Source organism: Sus scrofa, chromosome 13, assembly GCF_054392235.1.
Source record: "Sus scrofa isolate SSC_HxYL_T2T_F1_AM1 chromosome 13, Sscrofa_HxYL_maternal_Yorkshire_Landrace_v2.0, whole genome shotgun sequence".
Classification (NCBI taxonomy): Eukaryota; Metazoa; Chordata; class Mammalia; order Artiodactyla; family Suidae; genus Sus; species Sus scrofa.
In genome coordinates, this window is record NC_139395.1 from 105,793,963 (window position 1) to 105,820,850 (window position 26,888).

Genomic DNA, 26,888 nt, shown 5'->3' on the forward strand with positions numbered 1-26,888 from the left:
ACAGTATTTAAAATAGCCAAGACATGGAAGCAACCTGTGTCCATTGACAGATGAATGAATAAAGAAGATGTGGTCTATATATACAACGGAGTATTACTCAGCCATAAAAAGGAATTAAATAATGTCGTTTGCAGCAACATGGATCAATCTAGAGATTATCACACTAAGTAAAGTCAGAAAGAGAAAGACAAAATATGATATTGTCTACATGTGGAATCTAAAAAAATGATACAAATGAACTTATTTACAAAACAGAAATAAGCCCTCATAGACATAGAAGGAAACTTTGGTTACCGAAAGGGAAAGGAGGGGGGTAAATTAGGAGTTTGGGATTAAAATATACACACTACCATATATAAAATAGATTATCAACAAGGACCTACTTTATAGCACAAGCCACTCTACTCTATATTTTGTAATAAGCTATAATGCAGAAGAGTCTGGAAAAGAATAAATATCAATGTGTGTGTAAGTGAATCACTTTTCTGTGCACCTGAAACTGATGCAACACTGTAAACAACTATATTTCAATAAGAATATAAAAATATAAACTACCCCCTTTCCTCAGGGTAGTTTTATATCATGACCTCATTGCTTTTTGCTGATAGTACTGGGTCTTGCTTGGGATCACACCATACTTGTCCTAACAAGTTTCCCAAACTTGACTTTCATTAAGTGATGGTGGGACATTACAGTAAACTTCTTACTCAGAAGGAACCTGGGTACTTTATGCTCATCAATCTACCTGTCTGCACAATCCTCCAGTCCTATCTACTAGGAGGAGAGGGAGGTTTTGCTAAGCTCCCCAAAAGGTGGATACCCATTATACCCTTTTCTCCAGGGCCATGGATGGCCACCACCTACATTTCTATTATTAATAGGACCCCTCAAGCTGTAGTGCATTGGTCAATGTTTAATTCACAGATCTCTCAAAGAATAAAAAGCCCTGTTGTTTTTTGTTTGCCAGTTTCTGTGATGGAAAGATTCTCACCAATTTCAACCTGTGCAGGTGATGCCATAGACTTGGAGTTGGAGATGATACATACAATTGGCACGCTCTGCTCTGGGAGTCCAGCCAGCTGCAGGACACCCCTGCCTCACGTAACCGAGTAGGATGGAGATCTGCTCTGAAGGCACCTTTGTCCTCACCTATAGAGAACTGCTGGAAGCATTTTCTACATCAGTAAGTAACTAAAGTACACCCCACTATATACTTAAAAACTGAGACCATAACCCATAATATATTCTCTAAACATAAATAAGGCTTCTGATATCTAGGTTTTTTTGGTACTTATCAAAACTCTTGGAGAACCAAGGTGATTTTTTGTGTGTATTTAATCATTAGTTTAAATGACCATGCTCTTCACTTGAAGTGCCTCCTTCTTCCTCCCTCTCCTCCCACCCTCTATAACTTAGTAGGGCCCCTTGTGCAGAGAGCACCCCCTTCTGGGGCAGCACCCTCTCCCCACATTTTTCTTGACTTCTGGGGATTTTGCCCATGGCCTTGAATGTACATGATGGTAAGATGTGATTCAATCAAAATAGGAAAAGCTTATGGGATCTGTGTATTGATTCAACATATTTTTTATTCAGAGCTTACAATGCGCCAGGAACTATTTTAAGTGCTGGAATTTATCAATGAATAAAACAGACAAAATTCCCCTCCTCATGGAGCTAACATCCTAGTAAGGAGAGGCAGACAATGAATGAATGAATGAGTGCTTGAATGAATGAATGAGTGCTGTGCAAACAAGGACCAATGGTCTCCTGGGGCAGCATTCACTTTTGGTTGGAGGACACAGAAGATCTTTCAGAAAGATCCCAGAAGTCAGTCATCCTTCTGTGAACTCTTGAAGGGCCCTCTTCGGACACAGGGAGATGGCAGAATGGCATTGTTTGAAGTCCCCCTTTTTATTAATCCCCAAGGCTCAGACTCAGTGATTTGAGAGCAGTGCCAGATACTCTGGTCTAAGGGCCCTTAGAAAAGATGGGCTGATCTCCCTTCCCGCCACCCCCCTTACCTGGTGAGCCAGGTACTTTGCTCTAATGTAGCACATGCAGGGGGCAGTGGGAGGGGTGGGAGACAGGAGTCCTGGAGGGAACCAGAAGCTTCTAGTCCTGGCCTAGCCTTTCACTAGATGTAGGACATCAGACTGCTTGCTTACCTTCTTTGAATCTGTTTCCTCACTTAGAAAACAGATCACTAAATCCAACTTTATGATCATGGAACATCTTACAATAACTGATACAAGGGTAAGCATTTTGAAAATCTAACATAATTTAAATGCTAGTTATTTAAAATCACTTTGATTATGAGATAAAAATATAGTGACAGAGGAGAGTCAGTCTGGAAATTCATCATATGCTTTTTTTGTGATTCTCTCTCTTGCTATGTAAACAGCATTTCCAATATAACACTAGATTCTGAAGCTTTTTATTCTTTTTTGCTTTTTAGGGCCACACTCACTGTGTATGGAAGTTCCTGGGCTAGGGGTCAAATCGGAGCCACAGCCATAGCAACACAGGATCTGAGCCATGCCTGCGACCTACCCCACAGCTCGTAGCAATGCCAGATCCTTAACCCACTGAGTAAGGTCAGGGATCGAACCCACAACCTCATGGATACTAGTCAGATTCGTTTCCACTGTGACACAACAGGAACTCCCCCGAAGCTATTTTCAACGGGGGATTTAAACCACAGATGAAAGAAGCGCACATGGTAACTTGTGGGAGTGGGAGAGTTGTGATTAAGTGTGACCCTCCTCTCTTGTGGTCCAGGGCTCTTGGGATTTGACCTTAGAGGAAAGTTGCAGTGGGTGCTTCCTTATTCCTGGCTGCTAGAAGGAAGGATGAGGGTCTCTTGGGGCTCAGGGGCTCAGGTCAGGAGAGCAGGGTGACAGAATGTTCAGGTGCAAAAGTGTTGGGGGAAGGACCTGGTCAATGTGGACAGCGGCCTTTTTACAGGTCTTAAGCTTTCTGCCATCTTGCATTAAATTCCATTATGTGGATTTTAAAGGAAAAGCCATTTCCTATAGTTGTAAATTTCACACACAAGATGCCCCTTGCTGTAACTTAATAGCAAACTTAATTTGGGGCCATTATTTGCTTGATACACAGTGCTGCTACCATTTCCTAGGCAGCCTTTTCTGGTCATGCTGGCAATGTTTACTGATGCTTGTCTAAAAAGATCCAGGCATTTGCATGAATGAAATGATCACTTTTAAAATTTGGTAGCTAAAAAAATCTTTATACCTGGAGAGATGGAAGTGGGGAGGAGAAAGAGCAATTGGCAGTGTGCGTGGAGCTGTCAGTGTTAGGAAACACCTGTAGTCTTTAATACCATGTCTTTAAAGTGTGTGGACACATTGTGTTTAAAAACATATGCCCAGGTCTTAACTATTAAACTTTCACTAAAGGATGAAGCATTTTTATTTTCTTCCTTGATGATTGTTTTGCTATTGTCTGAAGGAGCCTAAAGTAGTTAATATAATTGCTGTCATTCCAGTAGTTTTGGATATAGGTTGTGGGTTGTAGTTATTTAAAAAGGAGAAAACTGAAGTTCAAACGTGGGAATGCTATTTTTTTCTGATGCAAAATGTCAAGGTGGACCAATGACAAGAAGTCAGCTTTTCTGACTAAGTAGGTATGTAAACCTTTCTGTAAAATATGTGCGCAATTACTGGGCTGTACTGTTCCCTTTCTTCTCAGTTTAGCTCTCTGGGCTGCTTGCCCTTTATGTCTGTTTTGAGATACTCTGGAATTTTGTTCTGTCTGTCTGTCTTTCACACATCACCCCTGCTTCATTCCCTATGCTTTTCATCAAAAAAGGGAACTGGCTTGATTAAATCAACAAAGACACCTTTCTATCAACATCGAATGACTGATTGTATTACTTAGACATAAAGATGACTCAAAAGGCAGTGTGTGAAAAGGAGGGCCAGAGGACAGTGGAGGGACTGAATGGCTTTAAGAGTTATTTACTCATAGGCAGGAGTTCCTGCTATGGCACAGCAGGTTAAGAATCTAACTGCAGTGGCTCACTGCAGAGGTGCAGGTTCCCAGCTTAGTGCAGTGGGTTAAAGGATCCAGGAGGTATAGGTTGCAGCTGAGCTGCATCTAGGATTGAGTCCCTGGCCCAGGAACTTTCATGTGTTGTGGGTGCGGCCATAAAAAAAAATCATGGACTTGGAGAAGAGACTTGTGGCTGCCTGATGGGAGGGGGAGGGAGTGGGAGGGATCGGGAGCTTGGGCTTATCAGACACAACCTAGAATAGATTTACAAGGAGATCCCGCTGAATAGCATTGAGAACTATGTCTAGATACTCATGTTGCAACAGAAGAAAGGGTGGGGGAAAAACTGTAATTGCAATGTATACATGTAAGGATAACCTGACCCCCTTGCTGTACAGTGGGAAAATAAAAAAAGAAAATAAAAAAAAAATTAAAAAAGTTATTTACTCATAGGCATAGAAAACAAACTTATGGTTCACCAGAGGGGATAGCAGGGGGTTGGGGGTGATAAATTAGGAGTTTGGGATTAACAGATACATACTACTATGTATAAAATAAACAACAAGGACCTACTGTATAGCACAAGGAACTGTATTCAAAATCTTATAATAACCTATAATGGAAAAGAATCTGAAAAAGATTCATATATATATAAATATATAAGGAATTTTTATATATGAATATATATATAAAAAACTGAATCACTCTGCTGTACACCTGAAGCTAACACAACATTGTAGATGAACTATTCTTCACTTTTAAAAAAAGGATTAAAAAAATAACATTAAAACAAAAAAGGAAAGCTATTTAGTTAGTAGCAGTCTCCATGTAAAAAAAAAAAAAAAAAAAAAAAAAAAAAACTATCAAAAAGCTCTCTGAGGATTTGGAGGAGAAAAAACTGGGAAAAAACCAGCAAGGCCTGTGGGTCAGAATGGCAGTTGTTCACACAAATTTCTTTGGTTGTTCCTGGAAAAGGTACAGAGGGGCAGAGCAAGGAGATCCATCACTTTTTACATCCTTGGATCTATTAGATTCTTGGATAACTATTTCATCCTTTCCTTTATGCTAGTAGCCGCAGTTTGAGAAGGCAGGGCAAAGTGACCTAGATCATTCCAAGGAGCAAAGTATTTTCTGTGGTGTACTGTTCCTTTTTTGAAATTCCTATTTGAAATCTCATTCTATGGGAAAGACTCTAAAGTGGCTTTTCATTTTACATGCCAATAACTGGGGCAGCTACAGACGACTTTAAGCAGTGATGGCACCTATGTGCACCTAATAACCTTCTGCCTTTTTATTATCCTGGAAATTCAGGCTCTGGAGTAGATCTGGTCTTCCTCTGAGCTGGACTCGCCATTCAGAAATGAGTCATAGCATGCCTGCTGGCATCCACCTCACCCAGGAATTCCTCACTGCTTGCTCTCTGAGGCTGTCCCATGAACCACCCAATAGCCAAGGGCTCTTTTACTGTCTAGGGTGACAGTTGAGTTTGCTTAGCCAGCTCACTTGCACACCTCTTTCCTCCCTGGTGGCTTCAAACTGCTTAGTTAGTGAGTCTGTCTTACTTTTAAGTAGCAATCAAGCAGGTTGCTCACCTGCCACTTTTGGTTTGCTCGTCAGGTTGCCTCTGTCTTTCTGCCCAGTCAAGTCTGATTAGTTCTTGCACAAGTGACTTCTTGGACTGCTGCTCAGGGGTACCTGTGTGTTTCCTGCAGCACATCTCACACGGATGGTACTCAGCCATTTAGGCACCCAGGGGAGGAAGGGGAGAGAGTGCAGTGAATCTGGGGTCCCCTGGGAGAGGGAGGAGCCAGCTGCACCCCCTCCTTCCACCACCCGTGGGGTTATAATCTCATGCGAAACAGAAGCTAATTAGAAGTGATGGGGCTTAGTCAAGTAGGGGAGGTTTCACACCCTGAAATCACACCCTGAAATCACACCCTGATTTCAGGGTGTGAAACAGGCCAAAATTCCAGTTCTTTTTAGGGAACTGTGTTGATTATGTTGGGGAGAAGGGGGTGGTGATGACATTTTCACCCTCTCCCTCCACAGACAGGTCGGGCCCCCTCAAAAGCTTTTGGTCAGAGGCAAAGACTTTTTGTCTCTGCAAAGTTATCAGATCCTTATTATTTTACTCCGGCCCCTTGCAAATAAATGGTGTTAGTGCCCCTTATAAATAGCTTTTTTTTCTTTTTCTTTTTAGGGACGTACCTGCACACCTGTGACTTATGGAAGTTTCCATACTAGGGGTTGAAATGGAGCTACAACTGCTGGCCTACACCACAGCTCACAGCAAAGCTGGATCCTTAACCCGCTGAGCGAGATCGGGAATCGAACCCACATCCTCACAGACACTGTGTTGGGTTCTTAACCCACTGAGCCACAACAGGAACTCCCTAAATAGCTACTTTTTAATAAACAGCTTTATTGAGATATAATTTACATTCCATAAAGTTCACCTGTTTGCATTTCTTTCCTGTATGTACAGTGTGTATCCAACACCATGATCTAATTTTAGAACATTTTTATCACCCTCAAAAGAAACTCTGTACCTCCTGTAGTCACTCTCCACCCATCCTCCTCACCTACTCTCTTCTTCTCCCAGGCCTAAAGCAACCACTTGTCTACCTCCTGCCCTCTATAGATTTGCCTCTTCTGATCATTTTATATAAATGGGATCTTATATGTGGCCTTTTTGACTCACTTTTTTCACTTCAAGTAATTTTCTGAAGTTCATCTATGTTATAGTCAACAATGATGTCACCATCTACGTACGCTATCTTTCTTTTTATGGCTGAATAATAATTCATTGTATGGATATACAATATTTTGTTTCTCTGTTTATCCGTTGATGAACTTCTGGGTTGTTTCTGCTTTTTGACTAGTATGAATAATGCTGATATAAACATTTGTGTACAAGTTTTTGTGTAGACCAAGGTTTTTGTTTGCCTGGGGTATGTATCTAGGAGTGGAATTGCTGGCTAATGTGGTTTCTTTATAGTTAACATTTTGAGAAACTACCAAACTTTTCCAAAGTGGCTGTACCAGTTTACATTTCTGCCAGGATGTAACCAATTGGCATCCTCACCAACGCTTGTCTTGTTGATTATAGCCATCCTAGTGAGTGTGAAGTAGTATCTCTTTAGTGTTGATTTGCATTTCCCTAATGGCTAATGACATCGATAATCTTTTCTTATGCTTATTCAGCCATTTGTAGATCTTCTTTGGAGAAATTTCTTTCTTTTTTTTTTTTTTTTTTTTGTCTTTTTTGCCATTTCTTGGGCCACTCTCGCAGCATGTGGAGATTCCCAGGCTACGGGTCGAATCGGAGCTATAGCCACCAGCCTACGCCAGAGCCACAGCAATGTGGGATCTGAACCGCGTCTGCAATCTATACCACAGCTCACGGCAACGCCGGATCCTTAACCCACTGAGCAAGGCCAGGGATTGAACCCACAACCTCATGGTTCCTAGTCAGATTCGTTAACCACTGCGCCACGACAGGAACTCCTGGAGAAATTTCTATTCAAATCACTTGCACATTTAAAACTGGGTTGTTTTCTTATTATTGAGTTACACAAGTTCTTTATATATTTTGGGTACAAGTATCTCAGCAGATGCATGATTCTCAAACATTTTCTCCCAATCTCTGTTGTCTTTTCTTGATGGTGTTCTTTGAAGAACAAATGTTTTTAATTTTGAGAAAATCAACTTATCAGTCTCTTCTTTTATTGCTTATGCTTTTGGTTTTGTATCTTAAATCACAGATTTATTCCTATGTTTTCTTCTAAGAGTGTTATAGTTTTAGCTTTTACATTTATATCTATGAGAGTTCCTGTTGTGGCTCAGTGGTAATGAACACAACTAGTATCCATGAAGATTTGGGTTCAGTCCCCGGCCCTGCTCAGTGAGTTAATGATCTGGCTTTGCCTTGAGCTGCAGTGTAGGTTGCAGACGCAGCTTGGGTCCTGCATTGCTGTGGCTGTGGCATAGGCTGGCAGCTGCAGCTCTGTTTCGACCCTGAAAACTTCCATATACCCTGGGTGCGGCCCTTAAAAAAAAAAAAAAAATCTATGACCCACTTTGAGTTAAATTTTGTGTATGGTATGAGATGGGGGTTCCACATAATTTATTGCATGTGAGTATCTAGCTGTTCCACCACCATTTATTGAAAAGACTGTTCTTTCCTCTAATCATTTTGACTGCTTTATCAAAAAACAACTAACCATGAAATTTAGGGTTTACTTCTGGACTCATAATCTCCTTCCATTGATCTATATATCTATCTTCAAGTGTCCTATTTCAGAAAAATCTTTTTATTAACTATAATGTATATTTAGAAAAGAGCATAAATTTAAATGTATAATTTTGATAAATTTTTGTAAGTGAACACAGCTGTGTAGCCAGCACCCATACTTAGAAATATGACATTACTAGCACGCCACAAACACCTTGTACTCTTCTTAGTTGCTGCTCCCAAAGGTGACCACTCCTTTAACCTTTATCACCACAGACTAATTTTGTCTGTTTTTTAACTGTATGTAAATGCAACCATGTAGCATGTACAATTTCCTGTCTGGCTTCTGTCCTTCAACATTATGTTTATAAGCTCCATCCATGTTGTTGCACTTAGCAATAGTTCATTAGCAACTAAAATGAGATTTTGATATGGCATTATAAATTATGACAACATTTATCGATCTTCATCATTCAACAAACCAACATTTTTAAAATGACTAATGCATGGCGAAGATGCATTGAAAGTGCAAGATATACCAATGGATTTTAATATAATAGTCTGAAAAACTCATCGATATGGTTTCACTTTCCACATTGCAAATGACCCTTAAGAGATGACTACTTGTAGAGTTTTGGTGTAGTATCAAAGAAGAACAGCCACAAAACTATTACATTTCTTTTTTTTTGTTGTTTGTCTTTTTGCTATTTCTTGGGCCGCTCCCGCGGCATATGGAGGTTCCCATGCTAGGGGTTGAATCGGAGCTGTAGCCACCGGCCTACGCCAGAGCCACAGCAACGCGGGATCCGAGCCATGTCTGCAACCTACACCACAGCTCACGGCAACGCCGGATCGTTAACCCACTGAGCAAGGGCAGGGACCGCACCCGCAACCTCATGGTTCCTAGTCGGATCCGTTAACCACTGCGCCCCGACGGGAACTCCTTTTTTTTTTTTTTTTTTTACATTTCTCCTTTGTTTTCCAGCTAAGTATCTATGTGAGGCCAGATTTTCTTCATGTATTTCAGCCTTAAAGCATATCACAACAGATTAAAATCAGAGGGAGACATGAGACTATAGCTGTCTCATATTAAGCTGGCCATTAAAGAGTTATAGAAATCTAAAGTAATGCCAATGTTTTCACTAATTTTTTTTCCTTTGGAAAATATAGGGTTTTTTCCCCATAAAATATTCTTTTAGGTTAACATGTGATAGGCTTATTATTGTTATTTTAAATTAATGAATAGATAAACATTTAAACAAAATCTCAAAATATCTGCGGGATAGATATTACTAGAATAACCCAGATGGACAAAAGCTCTTTGGTGTCATTGATACATTTTCTGAGCATAAAGGAGTCTTGAGACTAAAAAGTTTAAGAAGCACTGGTCTGGTGGATAGTTAGGCATTTAACACATAAGCATACAAATAGGTAATTGTAAGAGAGAGAAACAAGGAGAGCTTTAGATGGGAGATAGTGTCAGAGAAGGCCTCTCTGAGGAAAGGGTTTTTAAGCAGAGCTCTGAAAAATGAGATTGGGGTGGAGATCCCTGAGGGCAGAAGGCAAGGCATGTGCAAAGCCCCTCATGTGGGGATGAACTTGCCTTGGGAGGAGCACAGTGGTGAGAAGGGGAGGAGCAGGAGATCATTCAGAAGCTAAATCCCACAGGCTCTTGAACATCATGTTAAGATTTTGGCACTTTGTCCTAAATTCATAAAAATGACTCTGCTGTAATACGATCAGATTCATATGTTTAAAAGATAACTGCTGTGTTGAAAAAGGATGAGAAGAGGACAAGAGAGATGAGGGGAGCACTTGGGCAATATTTTAATAATCTGGGTGAGAAACAGTGGTGTCTGCACCAGGAAGATGGTGATGCAAATAGTGCTGTTTTAGAGCTAACATTTATAGTTCTAGCTGCTCCCCTGTGGCCCCCCACCACCCAATCCCTTTGGAGTGGAAAAGAAGACTCCTAAGTTAGAGCAATACTACCCATCAGGCTTAGTGACACCAATTCTAAGTATCACAAAGGTTAAATATCCATTACATTGGTCATAATTATTTACTCTTTTGTGTGCATGACTAAGATGACCACGTTGACTTTGATAATTTTTTGATAATTTGATTGAGAAAGTCACTCTCATAGCACCACCTTGTGGGCAGTAGTGAGAAGTTTTTTAAATTGGGTGTAATGATTGAAAAAAAGAGACACACCCAAGTTCTCCAGAAAATTTATGAGATATCAGCTCTCTCAAGCCCTTCTTGGAAAGAGATGGGTTATGTGTATATCCAACAGAATTAATTTCAGGCTATCCTGAAACTAACTGACTATATTTCTTCAAACTTGATTCTCTCCGGTTGAGTTTTGACATGAAGCATCATTGACTGAAAATACCTTTTATTTAGATATCATTTAAGAGCCACCTCCTATATCTCTGGCCGCCCCTTCTCTACTTTTCCAGGCTCATGGTACCTTACTCGACCACTAACAATGGCATTCCTTGGGGCTCAGATTTAGGCCCAGCTCTCTTCTTACTTCATATCCTCCTCAGCCAAATTTACTCCCAGCCATCACATGGGGTACCACCAGTGCCTCCCAAAAGTATTTATGTCCTCCAGACCTCTCCTCTGAGTTCCAGATCCTTATTTTGAACCTACTATCCTATCTCTTCATGTGAATGTTTCTCATCCAAGACTGAGCTTAAGATTTCTTCCCTTCCAAACCTGTTGTTCTTTCAGTGTTTTTAAATTCAGTGAAGGCACAAACCTCCATCCAACTTTTCACACTAGAAACTTAGAGGTCATCTTTGTTGCCTCCCTCTCCCTCATCTCCTGCTTCTTCAATCAATGGTTGGCCTTGTCTGCTTTACCCACCATATAGTTTCTCCTGAATGGCCCACTTTGGTCTGCCTTTATTGCCGCCACTCTATTCTGGTCATCTGCTGTCAAGACCCCTGCTTTAGCCTTCTGACTAGTCTCTGCATCCACGCTGGGCTCTCTGTAATCCATTCTCCACACTAAAGCATTTCCCCAAAATGTACGTCATCCTCGACCCCCTTAAAATATTTAAAGGTTGCACTGGCCTCCTAGTCTGCAGTGCCTCATGGTGGGTCCTTCCCTGGCACAGGCAGGCCCACTGGTTCTCTGTTCCTCAGGCATGTTCACTGGAGGGACTGGCACCCACTGTCCCTCTGCCCCTCAGCTACAATCTCCACTCAGCCTTCTTAACCATCTATTCCTCAGAGAGGCCATTTCCAGAACTTTCAGGCTTTTATTATCAGCAGAAATCCCTTCCCTCTGAACATTTATCTCAGTTTTCATGTTTATACTCATTAATGTGTGTTTTGTTTTATTTTGTTTTAGGGCCACACCCGTGGCATATGGAAGTTCCCAGGCTAGGGGTCAAATTGGAGCTGCAGCTGCCGGCCTACGCCACAGCCACAGCAACGTGGGATCTGAGCCACATCTGCAGCCTACACCACAGCTCACAGCAAGGCCGGATCCTTATCCCACTGAGTAAGACCAGGGATCAAACTTGCAGCCTCATGGTTCCTAGTCAGATTCATTTCTGCTGCACCACAATGGGAACTCCCAGTTTAGGAAACTATTCAGAAAAATTATCTCTATCTTCAAACAAATATTTTTCTCCTGCTTTATGTTTTAGAAGCTGATGAGCCTAATTAAAGTCATTTGTGTCAAAACATAATTCAAAGGTGAACTTCTGGCTCTAGAAAATTTCTTGCTAATTTTAAACAACATGTTTCCACCTTACAAAAAAAATCGAATATTATTGGGTACCCTGTTTATAAGATGAAATGAAAAGTCGTTTTCACTGAACATTGACATACAAAGTGATAAATACCTTTCTGTGTCAAAATTATCATACAGTTATACATAAAACATGCTTTTAATCTTTCCTTTTGTTTTACTTATTAATAGATTTGTTCCAGGAATAATTTAAGACATTATAATAGCACATAAATATGTCAAAATAACATAAATTATAAGTAAATTAAAAATTCAAAAGAAAATAGGGTAGGGATAGAAAATAGATTCAGAAATGAAAGCAATTAAAAAATGCCTTTTGGAAGGACTGATACACTGCCAGGCAACACTGCTGCTTGTCTACACAACAGTCATCCTGCCCTTCCTTCTACAGGGCCCTGATTATGTTCTGGTATCAAATGTCCTATGCTCAGTCCTGGAGGATGAACAGTGGTGGGTCTAAGAGAGTCATAGACCCCTAGCTGGACCATTCTTGTTATAAAGGAATATCCTTACTGTGTGAGACATTTTTAGTGAGATCTCTTACTTGTGGCTGTGAGCTTTCTGACTGATGCACTTGCTGTGGTTCTCATTAGGCTCAAGATTTCCAGCCATCCACACCAAAAGGGAAATTTAGTTAGAAATAAGTTGGTGTCCACAAGAAAAAATCAGACCCGCACTTCAGGAAAAGCACAATATTGCTAGACTAAGAAATATGCTGAGGGTCTGTAGGGATCCACTCATTTGCCCAGTGTATTTAAGATCCCAAATAAAAAAGCATCCATGGTAAGGATACTGTCATCGGCAATCTAAGCCAAACTGGCTTTCTCTTTTGACATTATTTATTATTCACCTTGAAGTTTCATTTTCTCCATGCGTTTTAAGTTAAAACATTATTCTTTGAGCCAAGTTAAAATGCATTTAACAAATTAATTTGGACAATGGCTGCAGAAAATTTGTTCTTTGCAAACTAACCTTTGCTTGTGAGTACAAAGCCGTAAGTCTATGAGTTGGTAGACCAGTAGGGTGGAGAGGAAAAAGATCTAGATGTTTGCCATATGCTTCTTTAAGAAAGAATACATGTCTTGCTTTGTGTATTTCTTCAGAAAAGGTGTAGGCATTCAATAGGACCAGGAAGAATCATATTCTAAAAAGAATTGTTTTCCCCTTTGAACAATGACATATGAAGAGAACTTTATTTTTGTATATAATTTTATTTTATCGAGGAATCAGAAGTCTTTCTTGGTTTATCTGTTTGTCTCTCTGTGTATTTATATCCAGCTTAGAAAAAACAAAGCAAATAGAGCACTGATAGAAAGATTGTCTCTTTCTGTGTGCTCTCCTTGAGGGCTTGACCCCACAGTCAGCTGCAACAGCCAGCCTACCAGGAATAGCCCCTGCTTCAAGTCCATTTACTATTTTAATGACAAGAACTTGCTAATGTGGGCACTTGAAATGTAACCTTGGAAAAGAATGCCCTCCGTACCAGGAAATCTTTGAGAAGGCTTGAGTTCTTGCCATAACTGAAAATCTGATAATGTATTGCTGATGACTTCATCCCCAAAGGAAAGCTATCTCCCTGCCTCTGTGGTCCTTGGGGAGAATCACACAAAGAAGAGAGTAATTTGGAAATAGCATGAAGGAAGCTGACTTCAGTTTCTCTTTTGAATATACTGAAGGGACCAATCTATGTGAATAGAGGGGAGCCACCTTCTAGACCCTGCTATAAGGGCCCTGTCTCTCCTACAACACTGATAGCAACTGCAGAGAGTTCATGGAGACAAAAGAAAGAAAAACAACTGCTAATGGGTTGGGGAGAGGTCTCTGTGGGGCTCACGAATGAGGAGTGTAGATGTGAAATGATCTCTCCCCAAATCAGGCTTTGTATCCCAGTGGTGCTGACACTTCAGATGTCATGGCACAGCCTGGCTTTCTCTTTAGAAAAAGGGAGCAGTTCCATTCCAGTTGATGGTGGCCTCTTTCCACTTGGTTCTGATTGTCATCTCCACGGGAGAAAACCGTCTTCCTGGTCTGTGTTCATCTTCACGTTGGACCCTTTCCCAGTGATGGGAGTGAGTGTCTGAGGGAGGAACAGCCAGTGTTCAGATCCCAGCCTATGGTCACCATTTCGGAGGAAGCCAGGAAGGAAGTAAACAAGGATGGGAGTGGGGGCAGGGGCTAGGCTCCCAAGCTGTGCTCCTAGAACTGGTTAAGCAGAGGGGGATTCCAGTAGAGGGTGCATAGACATGCCCCATAGAAAACAAGTCCCTGGTAATTTGGGTTGTTGTGGATTTTGGAACCTAAATATTGATACTGTGAAATGGCATGCCTGGTCCAGTGCCATCATGGAACACATAGAACCGGTTGTGGGTACCAGATATTGTCAGGAAAAACAAGAAAAGGGAGAGCTGACCACTTCTCAGTGCTTCTAAGAGTACATTTGCAGTTTGAGGTGAAGGGCAAAGTATACTAGTGAGGTAGTTAAGAACTGGGTTCAAGGCCCAAGTTTGTCTCAAATGACATTTGAGAAGCTACTTGACATCTCTCAGCCTCATTTATTCAATTAGAAGTCTCTTTTGCGGCCACTTTAGTTTCTACTATGTGAAACAGATATCATAGTTCCTACCTTATAGGACTGTTGAGAGAATTTAATGGGATATGCACGTAAAGCTTTCAACACAGTGCCCAGAACAGAATGCTTGTGGATGCATGTGAGCTAATAAAAAAAATGATGCTTTCCTGAAAGAAGAGGGTAAAGTAGAAACAACAATATATTTTAAAGAACATATTGTCAATGTCCTACTAAATTTTAGATATATAATAAATAAAAAGAATTAGGAGCTGCACAGATAAAACAGTTACTAAGATACTTTTCCAAATTTAATGCCAGGCTTATGATGCTAAATGCAGTCAGTCATCAAATCAACCAGGCTCCAGAAGCTAACACGACACTGTAAATCAACTACACTTCAATAAAAATAAAAATAAAATAAGGGAAAGCAAGCCTCCATCCACAGTGCTAAGGTACCAGATACAGTCTCCCAGTCTCATCACATTTATTCTCTTGTCCGAAGGGCTCTTATTTAAAGATAGCTTTTTTTTTTTTTTTTTTTTTTTTTGCTTTTGATGCACCCATGGCTTATGGATGTTCCCAGGCTAGGGGTTGAATCCAAGTTACAGCTGTTGGCCTATGCTACAGCCACAGCAATAATCGATCCGAGCTATGTCCGCAAACTATACACCACAGCTCACGGCGACACGGGATCCCAAACCCACTGAGCAAGGCCAGAGATCCAACCTGTGACCTCATGGTTCCTAGTCAGATTTGTTTCTGCTGTGCCACAATGGGAACTCCACCATTTTTTTTTTTTTTTTTTGTCTTCCCTAAGAGTTATTTCCTCTGTCCTCCTTCAAGACCCCCTGCCCTTATTTAAAGCTGGTTTAGCTTTCCCAGGTTACATTGCTTAGGGTTAGGCCCCTGGGACTGAAGCTTAGGATTCACTTCAGAGATCAAGCCTGCATATTTTCCTGCAGCGCTAGCATGACCATCCACGTGTGAACTGTCTCTCTGAGCACATGAGAACTCACCTACTGTCAAGTGTGCGGGCTTGCTTTGTGCAGGCTGGCCACTGTAGAAGTACAGGTCAAAGAAGCGCTCCGTTTTCCAGTCTGATAAGAGCTGCCTGTTTGTGCTAAAAAGGATGCTGTAGTTTCCATTGATGTTGCACAGCCAAATGGGTAACTTGGGAGTCTTCAGCATGCTGCCCACCTGCAAAGGGAGGGGGGATGGCAGATGAGCATAGAGACTTGGCTGCACTGTGACGGCATCAAAAAGCAGCTCAGAGGCTCAGCGCTTGTAGATGTGTAGAGCCCTGTGCGTGGAGGAAGATTTCAAACAAGGGCTTCATCATGAATGAATTTACATGTATGAATGGTGGGGTGGTGATGCTGCAGTTCTCCTCACAGACTTTATTTTAAAATATTTTAAGGGTGGGCTCATGGAGCAGGTGGAACAACCTCAGTTTGGTTTTGAAGTGAGGTAGAGAATAAATAGATAAAATGAAATAGAATAAACTGAACTAGGGGTGGGACAAGAGAACTTCAGTTGGTCTTTGTTGTTGACTGCTGTGTTTCCTTCCATTCTGAGGATAGGACAATATTGCATTCAACAGGTGGTGACTCTGGCAACACTAACCACTTAGAATATAGAAGAAAGAATATTTAGAATCTGGAAATAGAGAATATTTTGAATACAGAAAAAAGTCTTCTGGGAAATGAGGGGAACATATACACTCGCACAGATATACACACATCTGCATGTAGATCACTTGCAAAAATGTACTTCGAGCTGAGTGTACTAATTTAATATTACATATAATATTAAGTTCACATTTTTATCAGCTTACCTGGCTTTCCCACGCAACTGTCAGTTTGGCCTTGAATTCTCACAGGTAATGAATTAGATTCACAAAATCACCACCCTGGGTCCTGCACCCTTCAGTAGCCCCTGAGGGTATCACGATATTACATGATATCATGATATTACTAATGATATCTTCCATTTTGTTTAAAGAGGCAGGAAGCACACATATTTTTAATATCATTGAAACTCATTAATGTTAAAAACAATTTTTTTTCCTACTTAAAGAGGAAAACAAGAACTGCACTGAATTCCCCATCATTTCTAGGAATCACTTGGGGACCCTTAGCCCTGGCTTGTCTTCCCATCAAGAAATCTGATTCTGTTTCTTTTCTTCTCAGTCCTCAGAGGTGTACTGTGTCTTCAGGAACAAATTCTGTTGTGTGTAAGATTCAGCTTTGAAAAATCTTGTGTTCCATAAACTCAAGTATTAAAGGCTAATAACTTGACATTTTGATTTCTCAATAGTTCTATTCAAATCTCTTCCTTTTTCCAGAGTTTAAATTCTTCAGTTGTGGATGAGTGGGTGAATCAGAGATGCTTTTGTCTTTAAACTTTTCTCTTTAGCTACCAGAGGAAAATTATATACTATGTGGAAAAGGAATGACCTCAGTTTTAGTTGATAATTGAATAAAGGGGTGCAGGCCCAGATCCCCAATCCAGACATGCTCATAGTGGGCACAGGGTTTACTCATCTACTCACACCAGCACTCGCCTCTCTGGGCTGAATATAACATGAGCATCTCACACACCAAATGTGGGACAAGTCGCCCACTGGCTACCTTGAAAATAAAACACAGAGGATATGCCATTGGATTAGCCGCATATGTTTACATTCCAGAATCCACCCCCAAGTTCCAAAGAACTTTGTCACCATGCATTAGTTATAAAAGAAGCTCAGAGTTCCCTTGGTGGCACAGTAGGTTAAGGATCTAGTATTGTCACTACTGTGGCTTAGGTCGCAGCTGTGGCACGTGTTGGATCCCTGGCCCCAGAACTTCCTCATGCCATGGGTGGGTCCAAAAAAAAAAAAAGCTCTTCCTTGGGCTGTCTCAAAATGGTAAATGGTACCTTCTGTACTAAGGTTTATATGTAATTAAAATATGATCTGCAGTTATTAGTGTCGGAAAACAGGAATAAACTAATTAGGAAACTGAGGGTTGTTTGTAATAAAATGCCACTCCATTTGAACTTTAAATGGATGTTCTGGCTGATATTAAACCAGTGAAAGTTCCTGTAAATTATGTGTGGGTGGATATAATAGAGTATGAACATATACGGTATTGCTTCACAGAATCTTTGTAACGTAGGCAAAATTGAGCTGGTGCTCAGATCCATACTCTGCAAGGTGCTAACATCAGGCAGTTGTGACTTTAAGGCAACAATGCAGCAGCTTTCTTTCCTGAACTCAAAGCTGTTCATGACTTTATTAGAGTAGGAAGAAAATGACATAGTTATAATCTCCAATGGCCAAAGTAACCATCCATAGACCCACACTGAGCAGGCAGAGCCCTGCTTGCCTTGGGAGATTCTGGTCAAGAGGAAAATGTCACACCTGACTGTCACGGCACTTTGAGTTTTAACTCTAAGAGGCGAGCCTTCGGATTACAGCTGAGAACACATCTGGTTTAAAGTGAGTCCTGTGAAAACAAAACCAAGCACCTCCTGGTTGAACCCAGACACCTATTCTACCTCCTTCTTTTCTCAGCGCAGCACGTGATCTGTTTGACTGGAATTTTCAGTTAAGATTTTGTATTGCTCTTGGGTAGACACAGTTTATCAGCTAACCTCCCCCAAAGGAGGCTTCTAAATAGGTTTTACTGGTGAGATTCCACCAGTGCAGATTTTGTGCGTGTTGCCTCATGTTGCCATGGTAAAAAGGAAATTAAATGGTGATACAGTGGTGCTATAAATAAAATACCTTTCTCCTTAAATTCACTCATTGTGTAATAAGCTCAGGAGGTTCAGCCTTACATGCAGCAATCAAGCCTCCTGGAACATATATCATTTAAGGTGAAATTATGACGATAAGAAGGATAGAAAAATTCTAAACACTGGAGAATGAGGACGGAATCCAGGTAGTTCTCCCTTATGCCGTCTAGAACAATGGTGCTTAGAGTGTGCCTTTGCATAAGGAGCTTGATTGTGAAGTCCCAAGGCCCCCATCTGGTGATCTGAATGGAGAAACGTGTTGGAATGTTGTGCTTTCTTTGCTGATTCCCAGTGACGGTTCATGCACATAACTGATCATGGTCTGGCTCTCATCTCTGCCAGCTGGAACACCAGTTGATGTCACTTCTCTCCCCGAGTTTGCAGGGATCCTCTTTTCTGTGACTCAGTGGTAGAGTGCAGGGGGTGGAGCTTTATCTGGTACTTTAACCATTGGATTTCTTTCAGTCTCTTTAAGGGGAAAACGTAAAGAAGGAAGAGAGTGGAACTCAGATAGTGGTGTGCTCTTGCTGGCGCTGCCATGGGAATAATTCCAACAAAACCTAAATGGCTTCAGTCCCTTCTAAAAATCAGAGTTGATTTTTCTTCTTTGTGGCAGGTGCAAAGATAATGTGAATCTCCCAAGGCTTTCCAGATGGTGTTAGACTCAAACTGCTTTATGTTCTCACTTAGGTATTGGAACCTCACACTCAAACCTGTACCTTCAAATAGAAAAGAGACGGGAGGCTTCCAAATAGTGCATTAACTTGCAGGGAGCTGGCTGTGTGTGGCAGGAACTGTCAGTCTGGTGGGCTCTGGGGGGCTTGCCATGTCATCTAATGAAGCTCTTTTTTTTTTTTTTAATCTCACCCACTGGGCTGTGACATTGGGGCTGAAAGACGTGTGTTTTTGCAGTCTCTGCAATTTTATTGCAGAGTAAGAAGGGATTCACTTGGGGAAGACAGAGGCAGAATAGCAGGATGGGTTTCAGCTTGAGAGCAGAAGCTAACTGTTAAGGCAGCACTCTGGTTTTCTTTTGAACTTGGAAACTTTTCTTATTTTAGGTTTCTGTTCCCAGTGTGTGCATATAATCTGCCAATTTATAGCAGCTACCCTAGGTGGGAGTCCCTAAATACCCATGAAATGCTTATACCATAAGCATTTGGTATATTCATGGGCTCTGTACAGAGTCACCATGCCTCAGAGCAGAAATAAAGGGGAGTGACTGTGGGGTCCTTAATCCAGGGGTACCTAAAGCACCCTCCTGTAACCACATCTGGTTCTTCTTTGAGCAAAGTGCTACTCTGCAAGAAGTTCTGTGATAAAATATTCTGAAATATTAGATATCTGTGTGCATTGCAGTCAGATGGGGCTTCTGGGTATCAGATCTCTGAGTGCCATTGAGCTTGTCCTCTAGCACATATGTGACAGACACGGTCTGCCCAACCACAGGTGAAGAGCGACAGATTTAAAGTGCCACAAGCACCTGCAGTTCACAATCAACTCAAACTCACCACTGCTTCAACCTAGAAGTCAGTGGATAACGTTTGAGATGTTGAGAAAAACTACCACACATTCTAACACTGAGCCATGGTTTTGCCACCATCTAAGTGCTATAGTCCAGCATCAGTGTATCTATAATAGATATTATAGATTATATCATGCAAATCTATATCTCTGTGTCAATACACAGATATGATAGATTATAGAAGCACTTCTGATAGAGTATAATTCCAAAACTGACATTTTGCATTTACCACTTTATCAGAAAATGAGCAAAGATGATTATGACTGGCAGGATGGCACCATGGGCTGAAGGTGGGCTTTGAATGTAGATAGATTTGGGGTCATAATCCTAGCTCTGATGCTTCCTACACCTTTCTAAGTCTGGATTTTCTCATCTCTAAAATGAATGACCAAACAACAGCCATGCACTAGAACTAACATTGATTATAATTTTGAGTGTGGGTGAGGGTTAAATGAAATAAGATATCATTGTTTGTACCTTAGAGAGAATCTGGCGCATAGTATATACTCTACACAGTGTCTGTTAGCATTAAAATTACTAAATGAGCTTTGAAAAATACCTTAATTACCATCTTCAGGGATGGTGAAAAAATATAAAATTCTTATGTATATCAAATTATTCTATATATAAAATTATTTTAATAATAATAGATGAGCTATGGCTTGCTTTTATTCCAGAATATAATGAGGTGCTATGGAAAGAATAAAAAAGCACCTTCAGATAAAATAAACTTCATATGTACACATGTAGATGCCTAACATAGTCATATATATTCAGCAGTGCAAGTCGGAATACTACCCGCCAGCCTGTATTTGCTCTTTAATACATTTGTTCTGAAACCAAACTTCAAGTGCATGTCAGAGACAACATAATAAACATCCTCAGGGTTTCAAGCCATTAGTGCACAATTTCAGGCAATTTTCACTGAGGGCAGGATTCAGAGGCATCTCCCTGGGGAGAGAACACTGACTCCAAGAAGGAAAGATGAAAAGCCACATTAGTCACTTTTAGAAAAGATGGAAGCTTTGTAGATTTGATTTCTACATAAATTTGAAAGCTAACCCGACCAGTCACCATCCTTTGCCCTACTTCCAATTTGTGAGCAGGCATTTGGATGATGGTCCTGTGGTTGGGAACATTTTGCCCTCTTCCTAGCAGGAAAGCTCTTATTTTTTTTACCTTAGGCCTCGGCCTCCTGACTGACTTTAAGGTCCTGACAACCATCCACTTTATTATTGGAGGATATTTTAGGTTCTTCAGGTAATTTTCTGTAGAGCATGATTTAACATCCCTATTGGTTGGAGCTGACCTGTCTTGGAAGAAATGCGATCCAGGGGAAATGGTAGTGCTGGATCGCTGTGAATTCTTGACTCTGTGAGGCTTGCTTTCTCTCTCTCTCAACCTCTCTCTCTCTTTTAGGGGGCATAGCCTTTGATAAAGGCCCTTTTCTCGAGCAACTTAATAGCTATTTAGCGAACACCTAGTTAATTTTAATTTAAGATAAGGTTTGTCCCTAAAGCCTTGCAAATGTGAAAAAGGAACAGAAAGCTGTCAATCTCTCTGGTACAGATTGAAGAAGGATATTTTTTCTTGTAATTTCAGTTGAAATAGCTAGGTTTCCAATTCTAGATACCATAGATTTAATCAGCTAAGCCTAACAAGATTTTTTCTCCCTCCCCCTTTTTAAAAAAAGGAGCAGTGGGTCAATCAGGGGCAATTTTGTCCTCCAGGGGACATGTGACAATGTCTGGAGACAATTTTGGTTGTCTCACTGGAAGGCAGTGCTCCTGGCATTTCAGCTGCTAAACATCCCACAATGCACAGGGCAGCCCCCTTTACAAAGAATTGTCCAGTCCAGGAGTTCCTGTCATGGCGCAGTGGAAACGAATCTGACTAGGTCCAATGAGGTTGTGGGTTCGATCCTTGGACTTGCTCAGTGGGTTAAGGATCTGGCATTGCCGTGAGCTGTGGTGTAGGTTGAAGATGTGGCTCAGATCCCTTGTTGCTGTGCCTGTGGCATAGGCTAGCAGCTGTAGCTCCAATTTGACGTCTAGTCTGGGAACCTCCATATGCCATGGGTGCGGCCCTAAAACTAACTAAATAAAAGAATTGTCCAGTCCAAAATGTCAGTGGTGCTGAGGTTAAGCACCTGGATGCACATTAGACTCTTAAAAAAATTCTTAAAAAATTCCATGAGGGCTTAAAAAATTCCATGCCCAGGTGCTCTTTAGGCCAGATAAATAAGAGTCATTGGGTAGGACCAGCTATACAATCTGTGGGGCCCAGTACAAAATGAAAAAGTGGGGCCCTTTGTTGAAAAAGTGTTACAAATTTTAAGGCAGTGACAGCAGAGCATTAAACCATGTGCAGGACCTTCTAAGTGTGGGGCCGTGTATGACCACCCTGGTCCTATACACATGCAGCTGACACTGTTCTGGAGGAGGACCTGGACATTGATGGTTTTAAAAGCTCTCCAAGTGGGCCAAAGACTAGCAGACACCTCACCAAAGAAGATGGACAGATGGCAACTAAGCATATGCAGAGATGTTCCACATCATAGGTTATCAGGGCAATGCAAATAAATTAAGACGACATTGAGATATCGTTGCACCCCTATTAGAATGGCCGAGATCCAGAACACTGACAATACCAAATGCTGGCAAGAATCTGGAGCAACAGGGACTCTCATCCTTTGCTGGTGGGAACACAGAATGGTACAGCTACTTTGGGAGGCACTTTGGATCGCTGCTGTGGTGCGGGTTCGACCCCTGGCCCAGGAACTTCCACGTGCCTCAGGCACAGCAAAAAAAAAAAAAAAAAAAAAGTATAAAGAAAAATATTATGCAAATAGCAGCAGAGGTGGTGCAGAGATATGACAAAGCTTGTGAACTACCTACTCACATGTCAGAACTACAAGAAATACTGTTTTCCATCTTTGTAATTTGTAATGAGGATAGAGTGAAATAATATTGTAAAAAAGCTTTGTAGTATTAGAGCACTAAAATTATTGTTGTGGCTTTTGCACCCTCACTCCTTTAAACTTGTGTCCCATGTGTCCTGCCAGACTAAGTCGTGGCCTATTTCTGGACCCGATAGGTACAGAGTGCTTGACCATGCGTGGTCGAAAGAAAAGAAAAATGTGTAAAATGAAATCTCTAAGTCCCCTATTTCTGGCTTGGTTTTCCTTGTCATTATATATAACAAATTCCAAACTGAATTCCCAAGTTATCTGGAACAAGTGATTAGGAACTTTATAATAATAACAAATCCATTCTCTGTCTAGGGCATATTCAAAGTACATTCTTTCACATTCATACAGTGGAACTCTTTGCATCCATTAAATATGATGAAGGTCATATATTCATTGACATAGAAAGACCTTTGTGTTAAATGAGAGAGGCAGGGTTCAGAAGAGTAGAATAGAAATATTTATGTGAGAAAGAAAAGGAAGCATTTCTGAGAGGATTGACTGTGGGTGATGGAATTGGGTTCATTTCTTTTACTTTTAGCTTATCTCTCAATTCTCATTTCCCCCCCTCTTTTTAAAATGTAAGTATAGTTGATTTACAATGTGGTGTTAGTTTCTGGTGTTGTTTTCCCATGATGGACAAGATTTCAAGGTGCAGGTATGCTAAGTAAACTTTTAAAACCCACTAGTACACAAAATATACTAATTCTGCCATACTTTCCTAATGCCATCAGACACGATTTGTATGTGTTGTGACACTGATTTCATGAATAGCAAACACATTGTAGCTGGAACTAGCGGTGGGAGGAAAGACAAATGAAACTGTGGATACAAAAGGACCTTTTAGAATGGGAAGTCTTGCATGTATGAAAGGGATTTTGAGCCAGAACCAGGAGAGTGAAGGACAGGCCAGGCTCTGAGCAGCGGAGCTCCTCATTTGTGCTGGTGGACGGTGAGCCTAGGGGGTTTTGTCATCATCACCTTAAATTCCATCCCAGCTGGTTTCAGGGTCACTCCAAATGAGCGTTGCTTTTCATGGAAGCTCCCGTTCCTTTCTTGGGTTCGAGGATGAAATTTTTGTGAAAATGTCACAGAAGCATCTTTGATTTGTGATTTGGGTGGGCATGTTGGCTTCCCCTCCTGGTTGTTTTTGCAGAATCACATCTTACTTAATTCTCCAGTTGTGCTTTTCAACGGCACAGTCTACTTTCTGGTTGTCAGAGGTCGTAAACCCTTCATCTGGAAAACTTTTTGAGAGGCATGTCATGAATGGGGTTCCTTTTTTTTTTTTCTTCAGTGATATTTTTTAGAGCTTTGAGCAATAGATACAATACATGCATTCACCTTTGCATAAATAAAAAATTGGCAAGATACTGACAGTACTGATTTCTGATGGCTGGCGATGCAGGGGAACTTTGTGTATTTCAAGTATTGCTTAAAAATTATTTGCGTATTACTTGTATTACCTATATTCCATATACATAAAATATATGAAGTAAAATAGGAAGCAAGGAGACTTGGAGAATTCCATTTAGACCAGGAAACATTTCCGTGTATGTCTGTATGTGTATATGGTGGGTGGGAGGCATATGCAGAAAAGAGGTAAAGGAAGAAGTAAGCACAGATTGGATTGCCTTGCTATACTGAACAAGATGACCAAATATTGACATATTGGCACTTTGATGCTGTGGTTGAGAACTGCAACACACTGCAACACACTCACCTGTGAAAACCCATTGTCCTCTGAGGTGGTCTTGCCCCACTGCAAGTAGCCAACATCACTGCGGGTCAGGACCCCATGTAGCATTTCCTGAGACTTTCCTTTTTGGCAGCCATTAAAAACATGCGGCCTTGCTCTTCCAGTTAAAACCATGTTCAGAACTGCCTAGATGACATATTTTACAAATATTTACATTTCAGGTGGTATTAACCCAAGGACCTAGTCTCTTTTTTCTTTTAATAACCATAAAAATCACCATTTCTACTGAAAAGTATGAAATCCCACAATCTATAGGTCTGGAAAAATACCCGTCATAATGTTTCATAGGGCGAAAACAGGAGTTTATTGATTTTTTTTTCTTTTCATCCCCCATAACTTCCCATGTGTCCCTCCTCCCTTAATATTTCTTTTAATTTCTTTTTTGGTTTCCATAGCTGTGATTTAAGATGCATGAAGATAAGGTGTGTCTATAGTACTTTTCTTTCAGTTATTAGGGATTCCTGGTGGGTCTTGTCAAGATATTTTCTAATGTTTTTAGGAATGTTGGACTCTCAGAGGTAAACCAGAAAGGACTGTAATGGAAAGTGGAAGGTAAAAGCTGATCTTGGGCTTAGGGGAGCATTGTAGTGTTTCAAAGATAATTTGATCACCCTTCACTTAAGGGGGAAATATTCTTAATTGAAAAAAAAAAAAAGCCTAATTCAGGTTCTCTAGTAAAAAGGCAAAGTCTTCCACCTTACCTGGCTGCACAGGAAGCCTCCAGCATTTGGTTGTAGCAGATAAGTGGTGGAGACATCCAGATCCTTCTGGAGCCTGCAGATGGGAGCGGAGAGGGCCATCAGTCCTCAGTCAGAGACATGACTGCCCAGGACCTGCAGCCTCTCCTCCCTGCCCCCTCTGACTCAGAGTAGCCGTAGCCTGGGCTCGCCTGGTCACTGTCCTTCCTGTGTGCCTGGCATGTTTCTACCTGTCACTGGGAAAGCTAGGACTATGTTTTGGGGTGATCAGGAAAGCTCTGGATGCCATTGGGGGAAGCCAGTGATAAGTGGTGAGGGAGAAGGAAGAAGCTGCAGCCCTTACAAGTTAGAATCCTGGGTATGGGCTGTGTGTGGATGCTGGGCTCAGAAGAGAAACTGTTTGCTTTGAGTGCCAAGGGATACTTGGCTTAGAGTGGTGGCACATGACTATTCCACAGAGTGATAGCCCAAGGCAGAGCTGAACAGATGATTCAAGTGGAAAAGATCAGTTCAGGAGTTAAGCCCATTTCTTGGCTGCACCATCTACCATTTCATCAGGGACCAGGGCTCAGGGTTCTACCCAGGACAATACAATACTAAAGTGGAAAGCGGCTTTTGCTGTCACCCAGAGGGAGATACTAAGTATGTGAGCTGTGCATGTTCTTGAATGAACCTATTCACAGGACTGAAAGGTTATTCATTAGGTGAATAAGACCTAAAGACGTAGGTCAAGCATCAGATATAATTCAGGGCAGCATTTCCTAAATTGTGGCATGATGTGAGGCAGTATAGATATGAGCATTAAAAATATATATATATAATGATGTGTTTAACACATTTTTTTTTCTTTAGCACAGCAAAGATGATTTAAAGGATGTTAATGTTTAGGAAGAGGTTTACACTGAAATGTGTGTTGATTTAAGGAAATTGTTCAACAATAACATAGGTCATAAAAGTATGATATGCAAAAGACAGGTTTCAGGAACCCTGCTTCAAGTTTGAAATTCCTCCTTTCCACACACTACTTCTCTTACTCTCAAAAACTTAGCCTTTATTCAGGGCCCCAAAGAAAGTCCACATCTTCCCAGAAGCCTTCCTGACTACCCTCTCTGTTGGGGGTCCCTCCTTCTCTAGAATCCGCTAAAATTCATTGTGTTTTTACCTCATTTGGCACATCGGTATCACCTGGGACTTGCCTGGTTTCTCTGTGTGAACCCCTTGTCTTTCCCAGACTGGACCCTACAGGAGATCAAGGCCATATCCTTTTTTACTTGTATTTCCCATAGTGCCAAGAACCAGGGTTTGCATGTCAGAAGCAAAATAAATATTTGTGGATATATAGGTTTTTCTTGTTTATTTGTTGTTGTTGATTTTTTTTTTTTCGCTTTTTTTAAGGCTGCACCTGCGGCATATAGAAGTTCCCAGGCTAGGGGTTGAATCGGAGCTGTAGCTGTTGGCCTACACCACAGCTACAGCAATGGGGGATCTGAGCCGCATCTGCAACCTACACCATAGCTCACAGCCACGCTGGATCCTTAACCCACTGAGTGAGGCCAGGGATCGAACCTGCATCCTC

At 41.1% G+C, this 26,888-nt stretch overlaps 1 protein-coding gene and 1 long non-coding RNA gene across 5 annotated transcripts in view; one reads left to right on the top strand and one right to left on the bottom strand.

Annotated features, from left to right (window-relative positions):
- Positions 1-26,888, top strand: part of LOC110256316 (uncharacterized) — a 347,057-nt gene that overhangs the window by 169,743 nt on the left and 150,426 nt on the right. For all 4 annotated transcript variants that reach the window (XR_014824181.1, XR_014824182.1, XR_002337727.2 and 1 more), the window contains exon 3: positions 1,010-1,183. This is a non-coding gene — a long non-coding RNA (uncharacterized LOC110256316). The remainder of the gene's footprint in view (positions 1-1,009; positions 1,184-26,888) is intronic.
- The window catches only part of MINDY4B (MINDY family member 4B), a 33,864-nt gene continuing 20,794 nt past the window's right edge, over positions 13,819-26,888 (bottom strand). Inside the window, exons 9-12 of the mRNA XM_084990073.1 lie at positions 25,316-25,388; positions 24,579-24,740; positions 15,599-15,779; positions 13,819-14,090 (exon numbers count right to left, since the gene is read on the bottom strand). Of these exons, the coding sequence (XP_084846199.1) occupies positions 13,948-14,090; positions 15,599-15,779; positions 24,579-24,740; positions 25,316-25,388 (559 nt within the window). The 3' untranslated portion in view covers positions 13,819-13,947. The remainder of the gene's footprint in view (positions 14,091-15,598; positions 15,780-24,578; positions 24,741-25,315; positions 25,389-26,888) is intronic.